At 43.9% G+C, this 15,597-nt stretch overlaps 1 protein-coding gene across 38 annotated transcripts in view; it reads left to right on the top strand.

Moving 5' to 3' along the window:
* The window catches only part of FHAD1 (forkhead associated phosphopeptide binding domain 1), a 151,131-nt gene that overhangs the window by 17,894 nt on the left and 117,640 nt on the right, over positions 1–15,597 (top strand). For all 38 annotated transcript variants that reach the window (XR_008516775.1, XR_008516774.1, XM_054541338.1 and 35 more), the window contains exon 3: positions 6,222–6,428. Coding sequence is in view for 36 of the 38 variants with exons in the window: in XM_054541338.1 (XP_054397313.1) it covers positions 6,222–6,428 (207 nt within the window). In the remaining 2 variants the exon portion in view is untranslated. The remainder of the gene's footprint in view (positions 1–6,221; positions 6,429–15,597) is intronic.

Below are 15,597 nucleotides of genomic sequence, written 5' to 3'. Positions count from 1 at the left end.
TTCATTAGGGATATTGGTCTGTAGTTTTCTTTTCTTATAATGTCTTTCTCTGGTTTTACTGACAGGGTAATGCTGGTCTCTTACTTCGCCTTTTGAGTCTCAGCTTCTCCATCTGTAATATGCAGATTATAGTAGAACTCCCTGTAAAGGGCTGTTTTGCAGATTAAATGAGGGAATGAACACAGAGTGCTTTGGTAAGGTCCAGGTCACAGGAACTTCTCAAAATATGTTAGCTGATAATAATAAAAACAGAACAGCAGTTAATCTCATAATGAGACAGCTCAGCAGAGTGGAGCTTGTACATTCAGCCTATGTTGGCAGCAGAGCTTTCTACCAACATCAGTTTTTTGCAGTTATCTAAATACAGGAGGGAGTGGTATTATCAGGCAGTCCTCAGAAACTCTCCCTTGGCCTAACACGAGGCAGAGGCTTGTCCCATTTTGTGGTATCATCCAAAACTTCCTCCTGGCTTTGATTTCTTAATCACAGCTTGACAGCTTCTGAAGAGCTGAAAGTAATGGGATTTGGGAAGAGAAAAACAAAATGCAACACATAGAACTGATCTCTCTGATGAGTTATTAAGAATTCATAGGCTGGGTGCGGTGGCTTACACCTGTAATCCCAGCACTTTTGGAGGCCGAGGCGGGCAGATCACCTGAGGTCCGGAGTTTGAGACCAGCCTGGGTAACATGGTGAAACCCTGTCTCTACTAAAAATACAAAATTAGCTGGATGTGGTGGTGCGCCCCTGTAATCCCAGCTACTCAGGAGGCTAAGGCAGGAGAATTGCTTGAACCTGGGAGGTGGAAGTTGCAGTGAGCCAGGATCGCGCCACTGCACTCCAGCCTGGGTGACAGAGCAAGACTCCATCTCAAAAAAAAAAAAAAAGAGAGAGAGAGAGAGAGTTCTTAGATCACAAAGAAATGTGGTCAATAGGAATGGAGATGAAGATGATGTGGGTAGCATTTCCCAAAGAGCGAATATGTTTTCATGTTTATTTAATAAACTTTATTATTTTTGTGTGTTTGTTTTGAGACAGGATCTCGCTCTGTTGCCCAGGCTGGAGTGTGGTGGTGCCATCATGGCTCACTGCAGCCTCAACTTCCTGGGCCAAAGCAATCCTCCCACCTCAGCCTCCCAAGTAGTTAAGACCACAGGTGTGCACCACCACACCTGGCTAATTCTTTTATTTTTGTAGAGTTAGGGTCTCCCTATGTTGCCTAGGCTGATCTTGAACTCCTGGGTTCAAGCCTCCTGCCTTGGCCCCTCAAAGTGCTGGCATTTCAGGCATGAGCCAACATGTCTGGCCTAGACTTTTTTTTTTTTTTAGCAGTTTTAGGTTCACAGAAAGTTGAGCAGATAGTACAGAGAGTTCCTACATATAACAACCCCTCTCCCACCACACTCACACATACACACACAGTTTCCCCTATTATTAACATCTTAGTTAGTATGATACATTTGTTGCAATTGATGAATCAATATTCATATGTTATTATTAACTCAAGCCCAGAGTTTACATTAGGATTCATTCTTCACATTATAAAGTTCTATGGGTTTTGACATACGCATACTGTCAGGTATTCACCAATACAGAATCATACAGAATAGTTTCACTGCCCTAAAGATCCCCTGTGCTTACCTGTTCAACACAGCCCCCAGCCTTCCCCTGACCCCTGGCAACCACAAATCTTTCTATAGTTTTATCTTTCTAAAAGTTTCATGTAGTTGAAATCATACAATATGTAGCCCTTTTAGATTAGCTTTTTTCACTAAGCAATATGCATTTAAAGTTCCTCTGTATCTTTTTGTGGCTTGAGAGCTCATTTCTTTTTATCATTGACTGATGTTTCTACCAGTTTGTTTATCCATTTACCTTCTGAAGAACATTTTGGTTGCTTCCAGTTTTTGGCAATTATGAATAAAGATGCTATAAACATTTATCCAAAATAAATGAGTCTTAAAACCCAACGATAAGAAAACAACCCAAATTAAAGATGGACAAAAGATCTGAACAGATACTTTGCCAAAGAAGACATACAGATGGCAAATAAGCATATGAAAAGATTTTAAACGTCATATTTCACTTGGCAATTACAAATAAAAGAATATATCTCCCCATTTTTTTTTCTTTAGCCTCTTGATGCAATGGATTACATTAATTTTCAAACGCCAAATCAGTTCTTGAATACCTGGAATAAATCCCACTTAGTTGTGGTGTGTAATTATTTTTATACATTATTGGATTATATTCACTAATATTTTGTTGAAGACTTCACATCTATGTATATGAGAGAGATTGGCTTGTAGTTTTCCTTTATTGTAATGTCTTTACCTTGTTTGGGTATATTCAGGTGATACTGGCCTCACAGAATAAGTTAGCAAGTATTCCTCCTGCTTCTATTTTCTGGAAGAGATTGTAGGGAGCTGGTATCATTTCTTCCTCAAATGTTTGATAGAATTCACCAGGGAACCCATCTGGGCCTGGTGCTTTCTGTTTTAGAAGGTTATTAACTATTGATTCAAATTCTTTGACAAGGGCCCAGATCATCTCTTCCTCCTCGTATGAGTTTGGGTAAATTGTGTCTTTCAAGAAATTGGTCCATTTCATCTAAGTTATCAAATTTGTGAACAGAGAGCTGTTTATAATATTCCTTTGTATATCATTATAAATAATATATAAAATAATAATATAAATGATATATAAATTATAAATATAAATATTTATATAACATACTTATAAAATAAATATGTTATATATTATAAATATAATATAAATATATATTGATATGATATAAAAACATATGTTATATAAATATATAACATATGTTTTATAGCATATAAATAGGAATGTAAAATATATTTTTATAAATATTCTATAATAAATATATCCATGGGATCAGCTGTGATGGCCTCTCTTTCATGTCTGATATCAATAATTTGTGTCTTCTCTCTTTTTTTCTTGGTTACCTACTAGAGGTTTATCAGTTCTATTGATCTTTCCAAAGAACCAACTTTTGTTTTCTTTGATTCTCTCTATTGTCTTCAATTTCATTCATTTCTGATCTAATCTTTCTTTCAGTTCTTCTGTCTATGTTAGGCTTATATTGCTCTTCTTCCTCTAGTCTCCTAAGGTAGAAACTTTGATTATTGCTTTCAGATCTTTCTTCTTTTCTTATGTGTGCATTCAAGGCTATAAATTTCCCTGTAAGCACTGCTTTCACTGCTTCCCACAAATTTTAAGTTGTATTTTCATTTTCATTTAGTTAAGATAATTTTTAATTTCTCCTGAGAGTTCTTCTCTCTAAATAACACCGTGTGTTATTTAGAAATGTGTTGTTTAATCTCCAAATGTTTTGGGATTTTCCACCTATCTTTCTGTTACTGATTTCAAGTTTACTTCCATTGTGGTCTGAGAGCATACTCAACATGATTTCTATTCCTTTAAATTCATTGAGGTGTGTTTTATGGCTCAGAATGTGGTATAGCTTAGTGAGTGTTCCATGTCAGCCCAAGAAGAATGTGCACCTTGTTGTTGTTGGGTTAAGTGTTCTATAAATATCAATTAGATCTTGTTGATTGACGATGTTGTTCAGTTTAACTATGCCTTTACTAATTTTCTGCCTGCTGGCTCTGCTAATTACTGACAGAGGGTTGTGGAAGTTTCAGCTGTCATACTGGGCTTATCTATTTTTCTTTGCAGTTCTATCAGTTTTTGCCTTGTGTATTTTGGCACTTTGTTGTTAGGTGCATGCACATTAAGCATTGTTATTTCTTCTTGGAGAATTACCCCTTTACCATTATTTATGGCTCTTTTTTTTTGAGTTTCGCTCATGTCATCCAGGCTGGAGTGTAATGGCATGGTCTTGGCTCGCTGCAACCTCCTACTGGGTTCAAGCGATTCTCCTTCCACAGCCTCCTGAGTAGCTGGGATTACAAGTGTGCACCACTACACCCGGCTAATTTTTGTATTTTTAGTAGAGATGAGGTTTCACCATGTTGGCCAGGCTGGTCTCAAACTCCTGACCTCAGGGGATCTGCCCGCCCCAGCCTCCCAAAGTGCTGGGATTACAGGCATGAGCCACCGCGCCTGGCCTAATGCTTCTCTTTATCCCCAGTTTTTCTTGTTCTGAAACTGCCTTGGCCGCAATTAGTATGGCTGCTTCAGCTTTCTTTTGTGTTTTCATATTTTGGGTGGCAAAGTGTTTGGTGGAAACTTGGAAAGTGGCTAACAGCACAGACATTTGAATCAGGCGAAGCTGAGTACAAGCCAGGTGACTTGTCAAGCGGGGTGACTTTGGGTAAATTCATTCTGTGCCTCAGTTTCCCTATCTACCAAATGGGAAACTATCCCTAGATTGTTGTGAAGATGAAATAGGGCAATGCAATAAAGCACTAAGCAATTTCCTGGCTTGTAAGGTGTAAGTAATATGTTTTATTGTTACTCTAGTATACATATTAATATATTCTATTATTAATATAAGCTCTAGGTTGTTATATGATGGAACTTTATATGTCTAAGTGCAAGTACTTTTATATAAAAGCTGGACAGGGTGCCCTGAGAAGATAAACTTAGAAAATAATTGCAAAGTCTCAAGCTGGCATGGATGTCTGGTTGACAGTGCCCTTAAAAGATGAAGACTTTGGCGGGGCACGGTGGCTCACGCCTGTAATCCCAGCACTTTAGGAGGCCGGGGCGTGCGGATCATGAGGTCAGGAGTTTGAGACCAGCCTAGCCAATATGGTGAAACCCTATCTCTCACGCCTGTAATCCCAGCATTTTGGGAGGCTGAGGTGGGTGGATCACAAGGTCAGGAGATCGAGACCATCCTGGCTAACATGGTGAAACCCCACCTCTACTAAAAATACAAGAAATTAGCCGGGCATGGTGGCAGGCGCCTATAGTCTCAGCTACTCAGGAGGCTGAGGCAGGAGAATGGCGTGAACCCGGGAGGCGGAGCTTGCAGTGAGCCAAGATCGCGCCACTGCACTCCAGCCTGGGCGACACAGCGAGACTCTGTCTCAGACAAAAAAAAAAAAAAAAAAAATTAGCTGGGCGTGGTGGCACACGCCTGTAGTCCCAGCTACTTGGGAGGCTGAGGCAGAAGAATTCCTTGAACCCGGGAGGTGGAGGTTGCAGTGAGCCGAGATCCTGCCACTGCACTCCAGCCTGGGTGACAGAGCGAGACTCTGTCTCAAAAAAAAAAAAAAAAAAAAAAAAAAAGACGAAGACTTCAGTGTTGCCTGCAGCTCACAGTCGGAACATTTCCCTTCATCCCTCCAGGGCCCTGCGGCCAGGGGAACATGCAGTCACCTCCTTTGTGCTGAGCTTCGCTCAGTCCTCTTATTAAAGTGAAATTACAGAGGAGCTTCTGTCCCCTGCCATCAGTTCACAGACGCACTGGCTGGGGCCCCTTTCCTTTGGGGAAACATGGTCACACCAAGCCCCCTTTTGAAAAGCAGGTCATCTGTGGTTAGGCAAATCCTGAGTAGCTTTTAAGAAGCAATGGAAATAACTAATCGCATGGGAAATGTTTATTGTACATCAAGGTTTTTCAAAGGTAGTTATAAAACTATGTATGTAGGGTGTGATTAATTTTGTTTAAAAAAAATTTAAAAGAACGTAAGCATAGAAAAAAAACGCTGAAGGATGTGAACCTCAATGTTAACCATGGCTGCCACTGGTGGGGGTGGGATTATAAGTAACGGTAATGGCTTCTTTAGTACTTTTCTCTATTTCTTGTTTGGGCCATTTCTGCTTCCTGCCCTGGTACTGAGTACCACCATAAATACCCATGTGGAATCAGGGAAAAAGAAAATGGCCAATTCCTTGACCATTTTCGGTTTTGGTAAAATTAAAAAAATAATGAAAACAAACAAAAGGAAAAGAAAATGGCCAATTCCCTGGTCCCATATTTGCCCAGTATGACTCTCCCAAGATCCCTTTGCCTTTGTGTTGCCTGATTTCCCCACTCAACAACTTAGGTACCTGTCCCCAGGTCTGGTGTTAGACAGAGCACATATCCCAAGCTCCTTCACGCACTAGCTGTGTGGCCTTGGGCAAGTCGCTTAACCTCTCTGATCCTCAGCCGCCTCCTTTTAAAATGAGGATTGTTGTGATGATCTGGCGGTGGCAAAACAGGTAAAGCACTCAGCTCGAAACATTAGGGGCCGTGTCATTTTTGTTTTCATGACTACGACTGTCCTCCTTCTCCGTTGCAGTCTCCTGACATCGACAACCACCATGCACTCATTGAATATAATGAGGCGGAGTGCAGCTTTGTTCTCCAGGACTTCAATTCCCGCAACGGCACGTTTGTCAACGAGTGCCACATTCAAAACGTGGCTGTGAAGCTCATCCCTGGAGACATCCTGAGATTTGGGTCTGCAGGGCTGACCTATGAACTGGTCATTGAAAATCCACCTCCGGTGAGTCCGGGCCACTGGGGGATAGAGGGGCCATGTCGCCTTCGTGCAGCCCGGCGCTCGGATGCAGCTGCAGGGTGGCGCTCATCCACATTGGTGCCACTGTGATCGCACGCTGCACACATGCAGCAGAGACACAGAGTCGACCCTGTGGAGTTCTGAGTCATTCTGGCAGGTCCCGGGAAGGAGAGAATCTTAGCACCCTCTTCTGGGCATTTCTTGGAGTTGCATCTTGGCTCACATAGAACCAGTTTTCCAAAAATGTGCAACTTCCTGAGAGGAGGCGGAAAACAAGGTGTGCTTTTGAAAATGCAGAGATGGATTTCATTTTTAGGCAGATCAGCGCACTGCTCCTTCCTAGCTCTGTGACCTGGGCCAGACTTCTTCATATGCCCAGGTCTCTGCCTTCTTGACGGCACATGGCATGGAGAGAATGTCTGTAGAGCCTGAAACTCAGTGTCCAAGTAGACGCTCTCAACACATAAGCGCCGGAAAAGCCAAGTCTGTGAAGTCCGAGCCAGTGTTTCTCTAAACATGTCTGATTATCAGAATTTGAGGGCGACTGTTCAGTAAAATGACAGGTTCCCGGGGCCCCTCCATGGGAAATTCTAATTTTGTGACTTGCCAGTGGGGGAAGAGGAGGACACACAATATCTGTATTTCTTTTTTTTCATACAAAGATATTTATTGAAGTATTATTTGTAGTGGCATAACATTTGAAACCTAAATGCCCATCAAAAGGGGCATTGTTTAATAAAATATAAGGGGTTCATTCTTATGTGGATAACTATGCTGCTTTTTTTAAAATGCAGCTTTATTGAGGTATAGTTGACATACAGTAAAACTGTACATGTCCAAAGTACGTCATTTGCTAGGTTGGGGCACATGGATATACCTGTGAAGCCATTGCCACAACCAAGACAGCAAGTGCACCCGTCACACTACAGGGTTCCTCATGAACTTAGCATTTGTTTGCTTCCTTGCTTTGAACAGCTTTATAGAAGTATAATTTATGCAGCATAAACCCCGCCCATTTTAAGCGTACAATTCAACACATTTCAGTGTATTTACAGAGGGGTGTAGCCATCACCACAAGCCACTTTCAGCACATTGCCATCACCACGTCCTAGAAAGACACCCGTGAGATACTTGACTTTTTGTGTTGGTTTGTGCAATTTTTTATGTTATAAATTGTGGTAAAATACATGTAACATGAAATTCACCATATTCACCGCTTCCAAGGAACAGTTCGGTGTTGAGTGCATTCACATTGTGGCGCTGCTGTCACACCTTCGATCCACAGAACTCCTTTCATTTTGCAAAACTGAAACTCTGCCCCTATTAAACAAGAGCACACTGTCTCCCTGTTGCCCTCTCACCCTAGCCTCTAACGACCACCGTTCTACTCCCTGTCTCTGTGAAGCTGACTACTCTGTGTACCTTGTATAAGCGAAATCGTACAATATTTGTCCTTTTGTGTCTGGCTGGTTTCACTTAGCACCAAGTCCTCAAGGTTCATCCATGTTGTAGCATGCGTCAGACTGTCCTTCCTTTTGAAAGCCGAAGAATGCTCCCTTGTATGAGAGACCACATTTTGCTTATCCGTTCTTCCATGGGTAGACACGTGGGCTCCTTCCGCCTTTTGCCTGTTGCAAATGATGCAGCTGTGAACCTAAGTGTACAAATTTGGGGAGGGGTATTTTGTTTTAATCACATAAGTGTGTCACCCAGTGGTAAAGACATCCAACCTTCACTACTGAAGGAGTAAAAGAATGTATTATAAAATATTCTGTTTTGGCCAGGCATGGTGGCTCACACCTGTAATCCCAGCACTTTGGGAGGCCGAGCCGGGCAGATTGCCTGAGCTCAGGAGTTTGCAACCAGCCTGGGCAACACGGTGAAACCCCGTCTCTACTGAAATACAAAAAAAAAATTAGCCGGGCATGGTGGCGGGCGCCTGTAGTCCCAGCTACTCTGGAGGCTGAGGCAGGAGAATTGCTTGGACCCAGGAGGTGGAGGTTGCTGTGAGCTGAGATCACGCCACTGCACTCCAGCCTGGGTGACAGAGCAAGACTCCGCCTCAAAAAAAAAAAAAAAGATTCTGTTTTGTATAATAGTTTATATTTTGTTGATGAATGAGAATGGTAGAGTTATTATAATGGAATAATGAGGAGGAGCAGGAGGGATGCTGTGCTAAGGCATTTACCTGCTTTCCCTTATTTAATGCAACAGCCTATGGCATGGGCTCTCTCATGATCCCCATTTTACAGACAAGGAACCTGAAACTCAGAGAGATTGAGTAATTGCCCAGGACCACACAGCTAGTCACTGTGAATTAAACTCTGTCTCCACTTGCAGGTAACAATTGGGAGAAAACCATTGGGTCAGCTGCTAGCTGTAGCAGTATCATCAACTGGTTTTCAAAGACAACAAAACACACTTTTTTTTTTTTTTTTTTTTTTGAGACCGAGTCTCGCTCTGTCGCCCAGGCTGGAGTACAGTGGCCCGAGCTCGGCTCGCTGCAAGCTCAGCCTCCCGGGTTCACGCCATTCTCCTGCCTCAGCCTCCGGAGTAGCTGGGACTACAGGCGCCCGCCACCACGCCCGGCTAATTTTTTGTATTTTTAGTAGAGACGGGGTTTCACCGTGTTAGCCAGGATGGTCTCGATCTCCTGACTTCGTGATCCGTCCGTCTCGGCCTCCCAAAGTGCTGGGATTACAGGCGTGAGCCACTGCGCCCGGCCAACAAAGCACACTTTTACAGTCACTTGGCTGTACATGAATTTTAAAAATTCTTATTTCTACATGCAGTTTCCTCCTGCTTTATTAGCTAAGGGACTGTTGGCTGCCAGACATCTGCCCCCTGGCCCGTGCCCAGGGCACCTCACAGCAGCCTGAGCCTTTCCAGGGGGCAAGCCGAGCCTCTGTCCCTACCAGGTTTTCCTCAGAAGACTCACCCGCCTCCACCCCATCCTCACAAAACTGCTCTTGGCTCCCTTTCAGAGCATTCCTAGATCGAGAGACATTCATGCAGGCTTCTTCTGAGCTCTTAGTGACAAAGGGTCCTTTGCAGGCCTGAGTGAGGACAGCCATGTGGACTGAGTTTCTCCTTCTGATGGCTTCCCTTTCTATTTGCTCGATGACCTCGACCTGTGAGCTAGAAAAAAGAAAAAAGGAGGTAGTGAAGAGCGTCTCTCATCAAACCTCATCTCATTTTGGGGTCCAGTTTTTCCAAGAAATGTGTAGCTGTCTTGATTCTAGCATGTTCTTGTCTCTTATTGATTCTTTGAGTCCCTGGAGAGGGCGCTGTGTCTTCCCCGCTGTAGAGTTTTCAAGGATTGTTTCCTTTGGAAGAGGATTGTCCTAATATTGTAAGGCTTAGCTGTTCTTTTCCCAAGAAAGAGTTCCCAAACGGAAAAATTTATTTCAGGCTTTGTGGTGACCATAACCAACAGAGAGGGACGTGACAGCCATTTCAATAGGAAATGGGAGGTGGAGGCAAAAGTTAGAGACCCAAATGTGTTTGTAGACATCACAATGACTAGCGTGGGTGTCCACAGTTCTGCCCTGCTCTTGACCAGCTGTGGGATCATGCACAAGTTGCTTCACCTCTCAAAGCCTCAGTTCCCATTTCTGTAAAATTGGAATCCTAATAGTTCCTCCCATGTGGGGTTACTGTAGTATTAAACGGGTCATCGTTTGCAAATTGCTTAGCCCAGCATCTGGCGCCTATGACAGCAGGAAGGTAAGAGGAGCACACTAGCAGCCACCTGCCTCCACTGTGAGCCTTCCCATGGACAGAAAACCTCCCAAGACCTCCCAACTACCAAATGGAAGCCTTTGCAAATAACTTACCCATGGAGTGACATACAAGGTAGAAAAACAGAAAGAAACTCTTGGTTGACAAAGTACCTTGGCACCCACGGTATGCTTAAGAGTACACGCTATATATCATAGCTTTTTTGCCAAAGTATAGCCTAGGGGCCGGGCACAGTGGCTCATGCCTGTAATCCCAGCACTTTGGGAGGCCAAGGCAGGAGGATCGCTTGAGGCCAGGAGTTCGAGACCAGCCTGGCCAACATAGTGAAACCCCATGTCTACCAAAAACAAAAAATTAGCCAGGCGTGGTGGCACATACCTATAGTCCCAGCTAGTCAGGAGGCTGAGGCACAAGAATTGCTTGAACCCGGGAGGCAGAGGTTGCAATGAGTAAAGATCATGCCACAGCCTGGGCAACAGAGTAAGACTCTGTCTAAAAAAAAAAAAAAAAAAGTATAGCCTAGGACCACCACCTTGCACAACTCCAGTCACCATTCACAGTAGAGTCCACGAAGATGGCACCCCCTGGAGTTGTGCGAGGCATAACCTACAGGGCCATTTGCAATGCCCTGAAGCAACTGTTGAGTAGTAACACGGATTCCCTACCTAAGTGTCAGGCATGTGAAATCCAAGTCAAAGTCAGATGTGCTTGCCACGTTGTGCCTGCCATTATGATGTTTGCTTGTTGGTTTCTTTAGTGCTTTATGATTTCCAGGAAAGGAGCTGTGAGTGAGGGTTGTCCTGTGAACACTAGTGCTGTTCTTATAAAGCAGCTAGGTAAGGAAACCTACGCTGGCCTGTTCTGCCCTGCTCCCATTCCAGCCGGAGCTTCCCACATGACTTCTGGATGCAGTCCTTTGACCCTCTTGCAACCTCATGACATCCTGCCCAACCTAAAGAGTGCGCATATGCCCGGCTACTCACTGCCTTAAAGGAGAAGCTCTTTGGGAGTGCAGTGAAGAACACAAAGGCTTTGGAGTACGATAGACTGAAGTTCAAACTCCAACGGCAATCCAGCCTTTCTGAGCCTCAGTTTCCAACTTTTGCCGGGCAGGAACACATTAACCACAGGCTCCCTTTCCCCCTTCAGAATCTGCATACATGCCTTTGGGACCATCCCATCACTGTATAAACTGAAGCCCAAAGAGGTTCTGCAATGTTCCCAAGATTGTGTAATCAGTTACGGCCAGAACCAGGATTAAGTCTCCTGAGTCCCGGTCTGGGAGTCTTTCCCAACAGCCCAGAGCACCTCGGTCACCTGAGAGCTCAGGCAAGTTCCTCACTGCAGTGCCGCCAGCCTGCCACTTCACATGCTCATGGGGGATGATCTATCATGTGGGTAGAAATGAAAGCCACCAATGATAGAAGAAAATGCAGTTTCAGATAGGGGCTTCCTCATTCGCCTCCACTATCTTTTCACCAGGGATGTTGCTGAAGTTCCTGGACAAACTCAGTTCCCCCCTTTCAGTTTCTTTTTTGATGGTGATGATAATGTCTGGTGGCTAATGTTTAATGAGCATTTATTATATGTACCAGGAAGTGTTCTAAGTACTTAATATATACGATCTCATTCAGTTCTCACAAAGTAAGAAGTATCTGTTGTCATCTCCATTTTACAGGTGAGGCACAAAACATAACACATTTTTCGGGGTTATAGATGGTAGGAGGCAGAGGAGGTAGATGAACCAATTCTGCTTAATTTTAAATCCCATGTTCTTAACCAGAGGTCGGCAGACTACATTCCATGGGCCAAATTGAGACCATCTCCTGTTTTTATAAATAAAGTTTTATTGTAACACCTCCATGCCCCTTCATATTGGTGTTGCCAGTGTTTGCTTTTCTGCTCCAATGGCAGAGTTGAGTAGACAGAGATCATATGGCACACAAAGCCAAAAATATTTACTCTCTGGCTCTCTAAGCAAAAGTTAACCAACCTCCACTCATAACACTATGCTATTCTGCCTCTTTCATTTACCCAGTGTCTGAAAGAAGGCCTAAAAAGGAGGATAGGAGATTCTGGGGATAGGAGAAAGAACGAATGCCCCCGCTATCTGCTAGGAACTGCGCTGGTTAATAGTTTACTTAGTTAACTGAGGAATAGGAAAAAGGGAAAATACGCTTTGAACAGTCTTCATTACCTCTTTTTTTTTTTTTTTTTTTTTTTTTTTGAGACGGAGTCTCACTCTGTTGCTTAGGCTGGAGTGCAGTAGCACGATCTCGGTTCACAGCAACCTCTGCCTCCTGGGTTCAAGCAATTCTCATGCCTCAGCCTCCCAAGTAGCTAGGATTCAGGCGCCCGCCACCACGTCTGGCTAATTTTTGTATTTTTAGTAGAGACAGAGTTTCACCATGTTGGCCAGGCTGGTCTCGAACTCCTGACCTCAGGTGATCTGCCCACCTTGGCCTCCCAAAGTGCTGGGATTACCCGCCTTCATTACCTCTTTAAAACAGAACTTGGAGATATGTGGTTCTAAATATACACATACATGTATATGCATTTGCATATATAGTAATATAATCATATTGATACATCTGATAAATATGCTTGACATTAATGTATAATATACACAACAGATGAATGTTTATAAATTTTACCTGTTTCTTCAACTGGAAGTTTTTTAAAAAAACTTTGGAATGTTTTCCCTGGTATAACTTTTGAAACAGAAATTTGAGGTTTATAGTCCAGAGGCTGCTGTAGCTAGAGAACTGTTTATTTGTTCCAGATTTCTCCACCTAATGTTTTACTACCTGTGGTTGGTTCCTTGGTCTTAAATCACTTCTTCTCTGGGGCCACTGCTTTACTCTTACAAGTTTAAAGGTAAACTTTGTGCATGATTATAGCCTGGTGGGTTTTACTCAAACAAGTCAGAACCCACATTAACACCTTTCATTCTGAGTACACAGTGATATTTGTGCTCGAGTGTCAATAAACATATTTTCCAGGAAATTTTACTGTTTGCAAGTGTCAGAAACCCAACTCAGACTAGCCTAAGCAAAAGAAGGAGAAGAAGTAGTTGAAGTTATTTTTCATGTAACTGAAAAGGCCAGAAGTACCAGCTTCAGGCCTGGCTAGATCCAGGTGCTCAAGGATGCTCAGGAATCTGTCTGTTGGGGTTACCTCTCTCGGCTTTGGAGCCCCTCTCCTCTTTCTCTGTACCGGGAGCTTCTTCCTTGTGTCTTCTTCCTTCTTTCTTGCCTATTAAACTTTCCGACCCTTAAAACAAACAAACAAAAAAAAACAAACAAACAAAAAAAGAGGAATCTGTCTCTTTCATCTTTGTGAGCTTCATAGTCTCAAGCAGATTCTTGCCACACCTGTAATGAGGTGGCCACTGGCAACCCCAGCACCTTCCAAACTCAGCAGCTCTAGGAAAAGAGCAAGCTTCTTCATTGGCTTGGCTTGGATCACGTGACTATCCCCGAACCAATCACTGAGGCCAGAGACATGGACTGCTCTGGCCAGGCCTGGGACATACTCCCTCCCCTGGAGTGGAGCGGATGAGCCCAACCAGAATTAATGGACTCAGAATTGTGGGAGGGAGGGGTGTCTCCCCCACACCCATGCAGGAGATGGATGCAATGTAGGGAGGAAAAAAAAAAAAAAAAAAAGCCCATGGCAAGAAAGCATTCCTCATGCCTAAGGTGAGCCTCCGTAATGAGATTCCGGGCTAGGAGCTTGGGGAAAGAAAATGATGAATAATCCATTCTCTATCAGGAAAGTTCCAGGCCGGTCTCCAAGGAAGTAGGGTGGCTTGTTTTTCTCCTCTGTGTATGATGAGAAGGACACAGAGTTGGGGGTTTTGTCATCCATCCCAGGGAAGGTGGCAGTTCCCAGCTTCATGGGACCGTTGAGTACTCCCCGTTCTTGAGAAGGATGTGGCTTTGCCTGTAACCAGGCCGAGTAACTGGGGATTGAACAAAGAACCAGAGAGCACGGCACACTTCAGAAGAAACGTCTCGATAGCCAAGCTTTGTCATCTCCCAGCCCGATCGTGTAGTATTTTCCTCTACACTATGCTGTTACAGCTCCTGGGGGGACCTGCTGATGTGATGAAAGATCCTGAGACCAGGTTTTTTTAATATCAAAGGACATTTTCCAAAGCCCGTGAAGTGAAGGGCACGGGGCAGCGGACAGCCTCAGGCACAATGTCCTCGGCAAAAACACAGAAGGACTCCTGAAGTTTGCTTCGTTCTCAGATGTCTACAGAGTGTGCAGACAGCATAGGGGACTGCAGGGAGGAGCGCAGGCGGAAGCCTTAGCATCCTGGTGAAACAGAACACGGACGACCCGGCCCAAAACCCCAGGGATCAACCGTGGCTGTTTCCTGCAGGTCACACTCTTCCCAAACCGCAGCCACATCGCCGCTTTTCCTAAGTTAGTTGATCATGCATTGGTTCATTCAGTCACTCAATCTGGCAAGACTGAGCTCCAGCAGGCCGAGTCTAGGGTAGAAACGGCAGTTTGCAAACATCTAAGTGTTTTCTCCTTAGATTATCTTTCCCATTTTATGGACTGACCAGGAAATGAATTAGAACTTAAAGGAAAAGGAAACTTTAAGCTAGAAGGTTTACAAAGATGGAAAGTAAGATGGGCCAGAATGCACTTAGGTGTCCCCTAACCCACCTGGCCAAAATCCAGATGAATGGCCTTTTTGAATAGCTCAAAGGGACCTACTTCTTTAAGCTCTAAAATGTGGAAGTAGTATGTAACTTGGCTGCTCTATGTTCTAACATGTATAATCCCGATTTCTGGAATGGAAAATCCTAGACATAATTGATCCTTTTCTTGGAGACTTAGAATTATTGCCCCATTTTGAATCCTGGCACCCGCCAGGGGCTGTTGAAATGGAGAAGGCTGTCTTCCTGGGCCCCACATAGCACCCTCTGCTGTCTTGGGGCTCTTCTGTCTGCGTTTTAGGGTCTGGCAGTCAGTTCCTGCTCTCTGCTGGGATCAGTGTGCCTCCTTTCCCCCTTCTTTCTTGCCCCTTCCCATCCTTGTAATTGTGTAGTTATTAGGGTAAAATTGAGTAAGATCAGAGGAAGTAGAGGCTGAAAGTAGACCTAGAGGACCACTTGTATGAATAAGCGACATTAGTGGTTCCATGTGGGTTTTGTATTATTTTTTTCTGGTAACTCAAAGGTCCCTTAAAAGAGTTTTGTTTTTGTTTTTTAATTAAATAACCTGGCCAGGCATGGTGGCTAACACCTGCAATTCTGGCACTTTGGGAAGTCAAGGTGGGTGGATCACTTGGGGCCAGGAGTTTGACACCAGTCTGACCAACATGGCAAAACCCTGTCTCTACTAAAAATACAAAAAATTAGCCAGGTGTGGTGGCGCATGCCTGTAATCCTAG

The sequence above is a fragment of the Pongo abelii genome, chromosome 1, assembly GCF_028885655.2.
Source record: "Pongo abelii isolate AG06213 chromosome 1, NHGRI_mPonAbe1-v2.0_pri, whole genome shotgun sequence".
Classification (NCBI taxonomy): domain Eukaryota; kingdom Metazoa; phylum Chordata; class Mammalia; order Primates; family Hominidae; genus Pongo; species Pongo abelii.
This window is presented reverse-complemented; position numbering and strand designations above follow the sequence as displayed.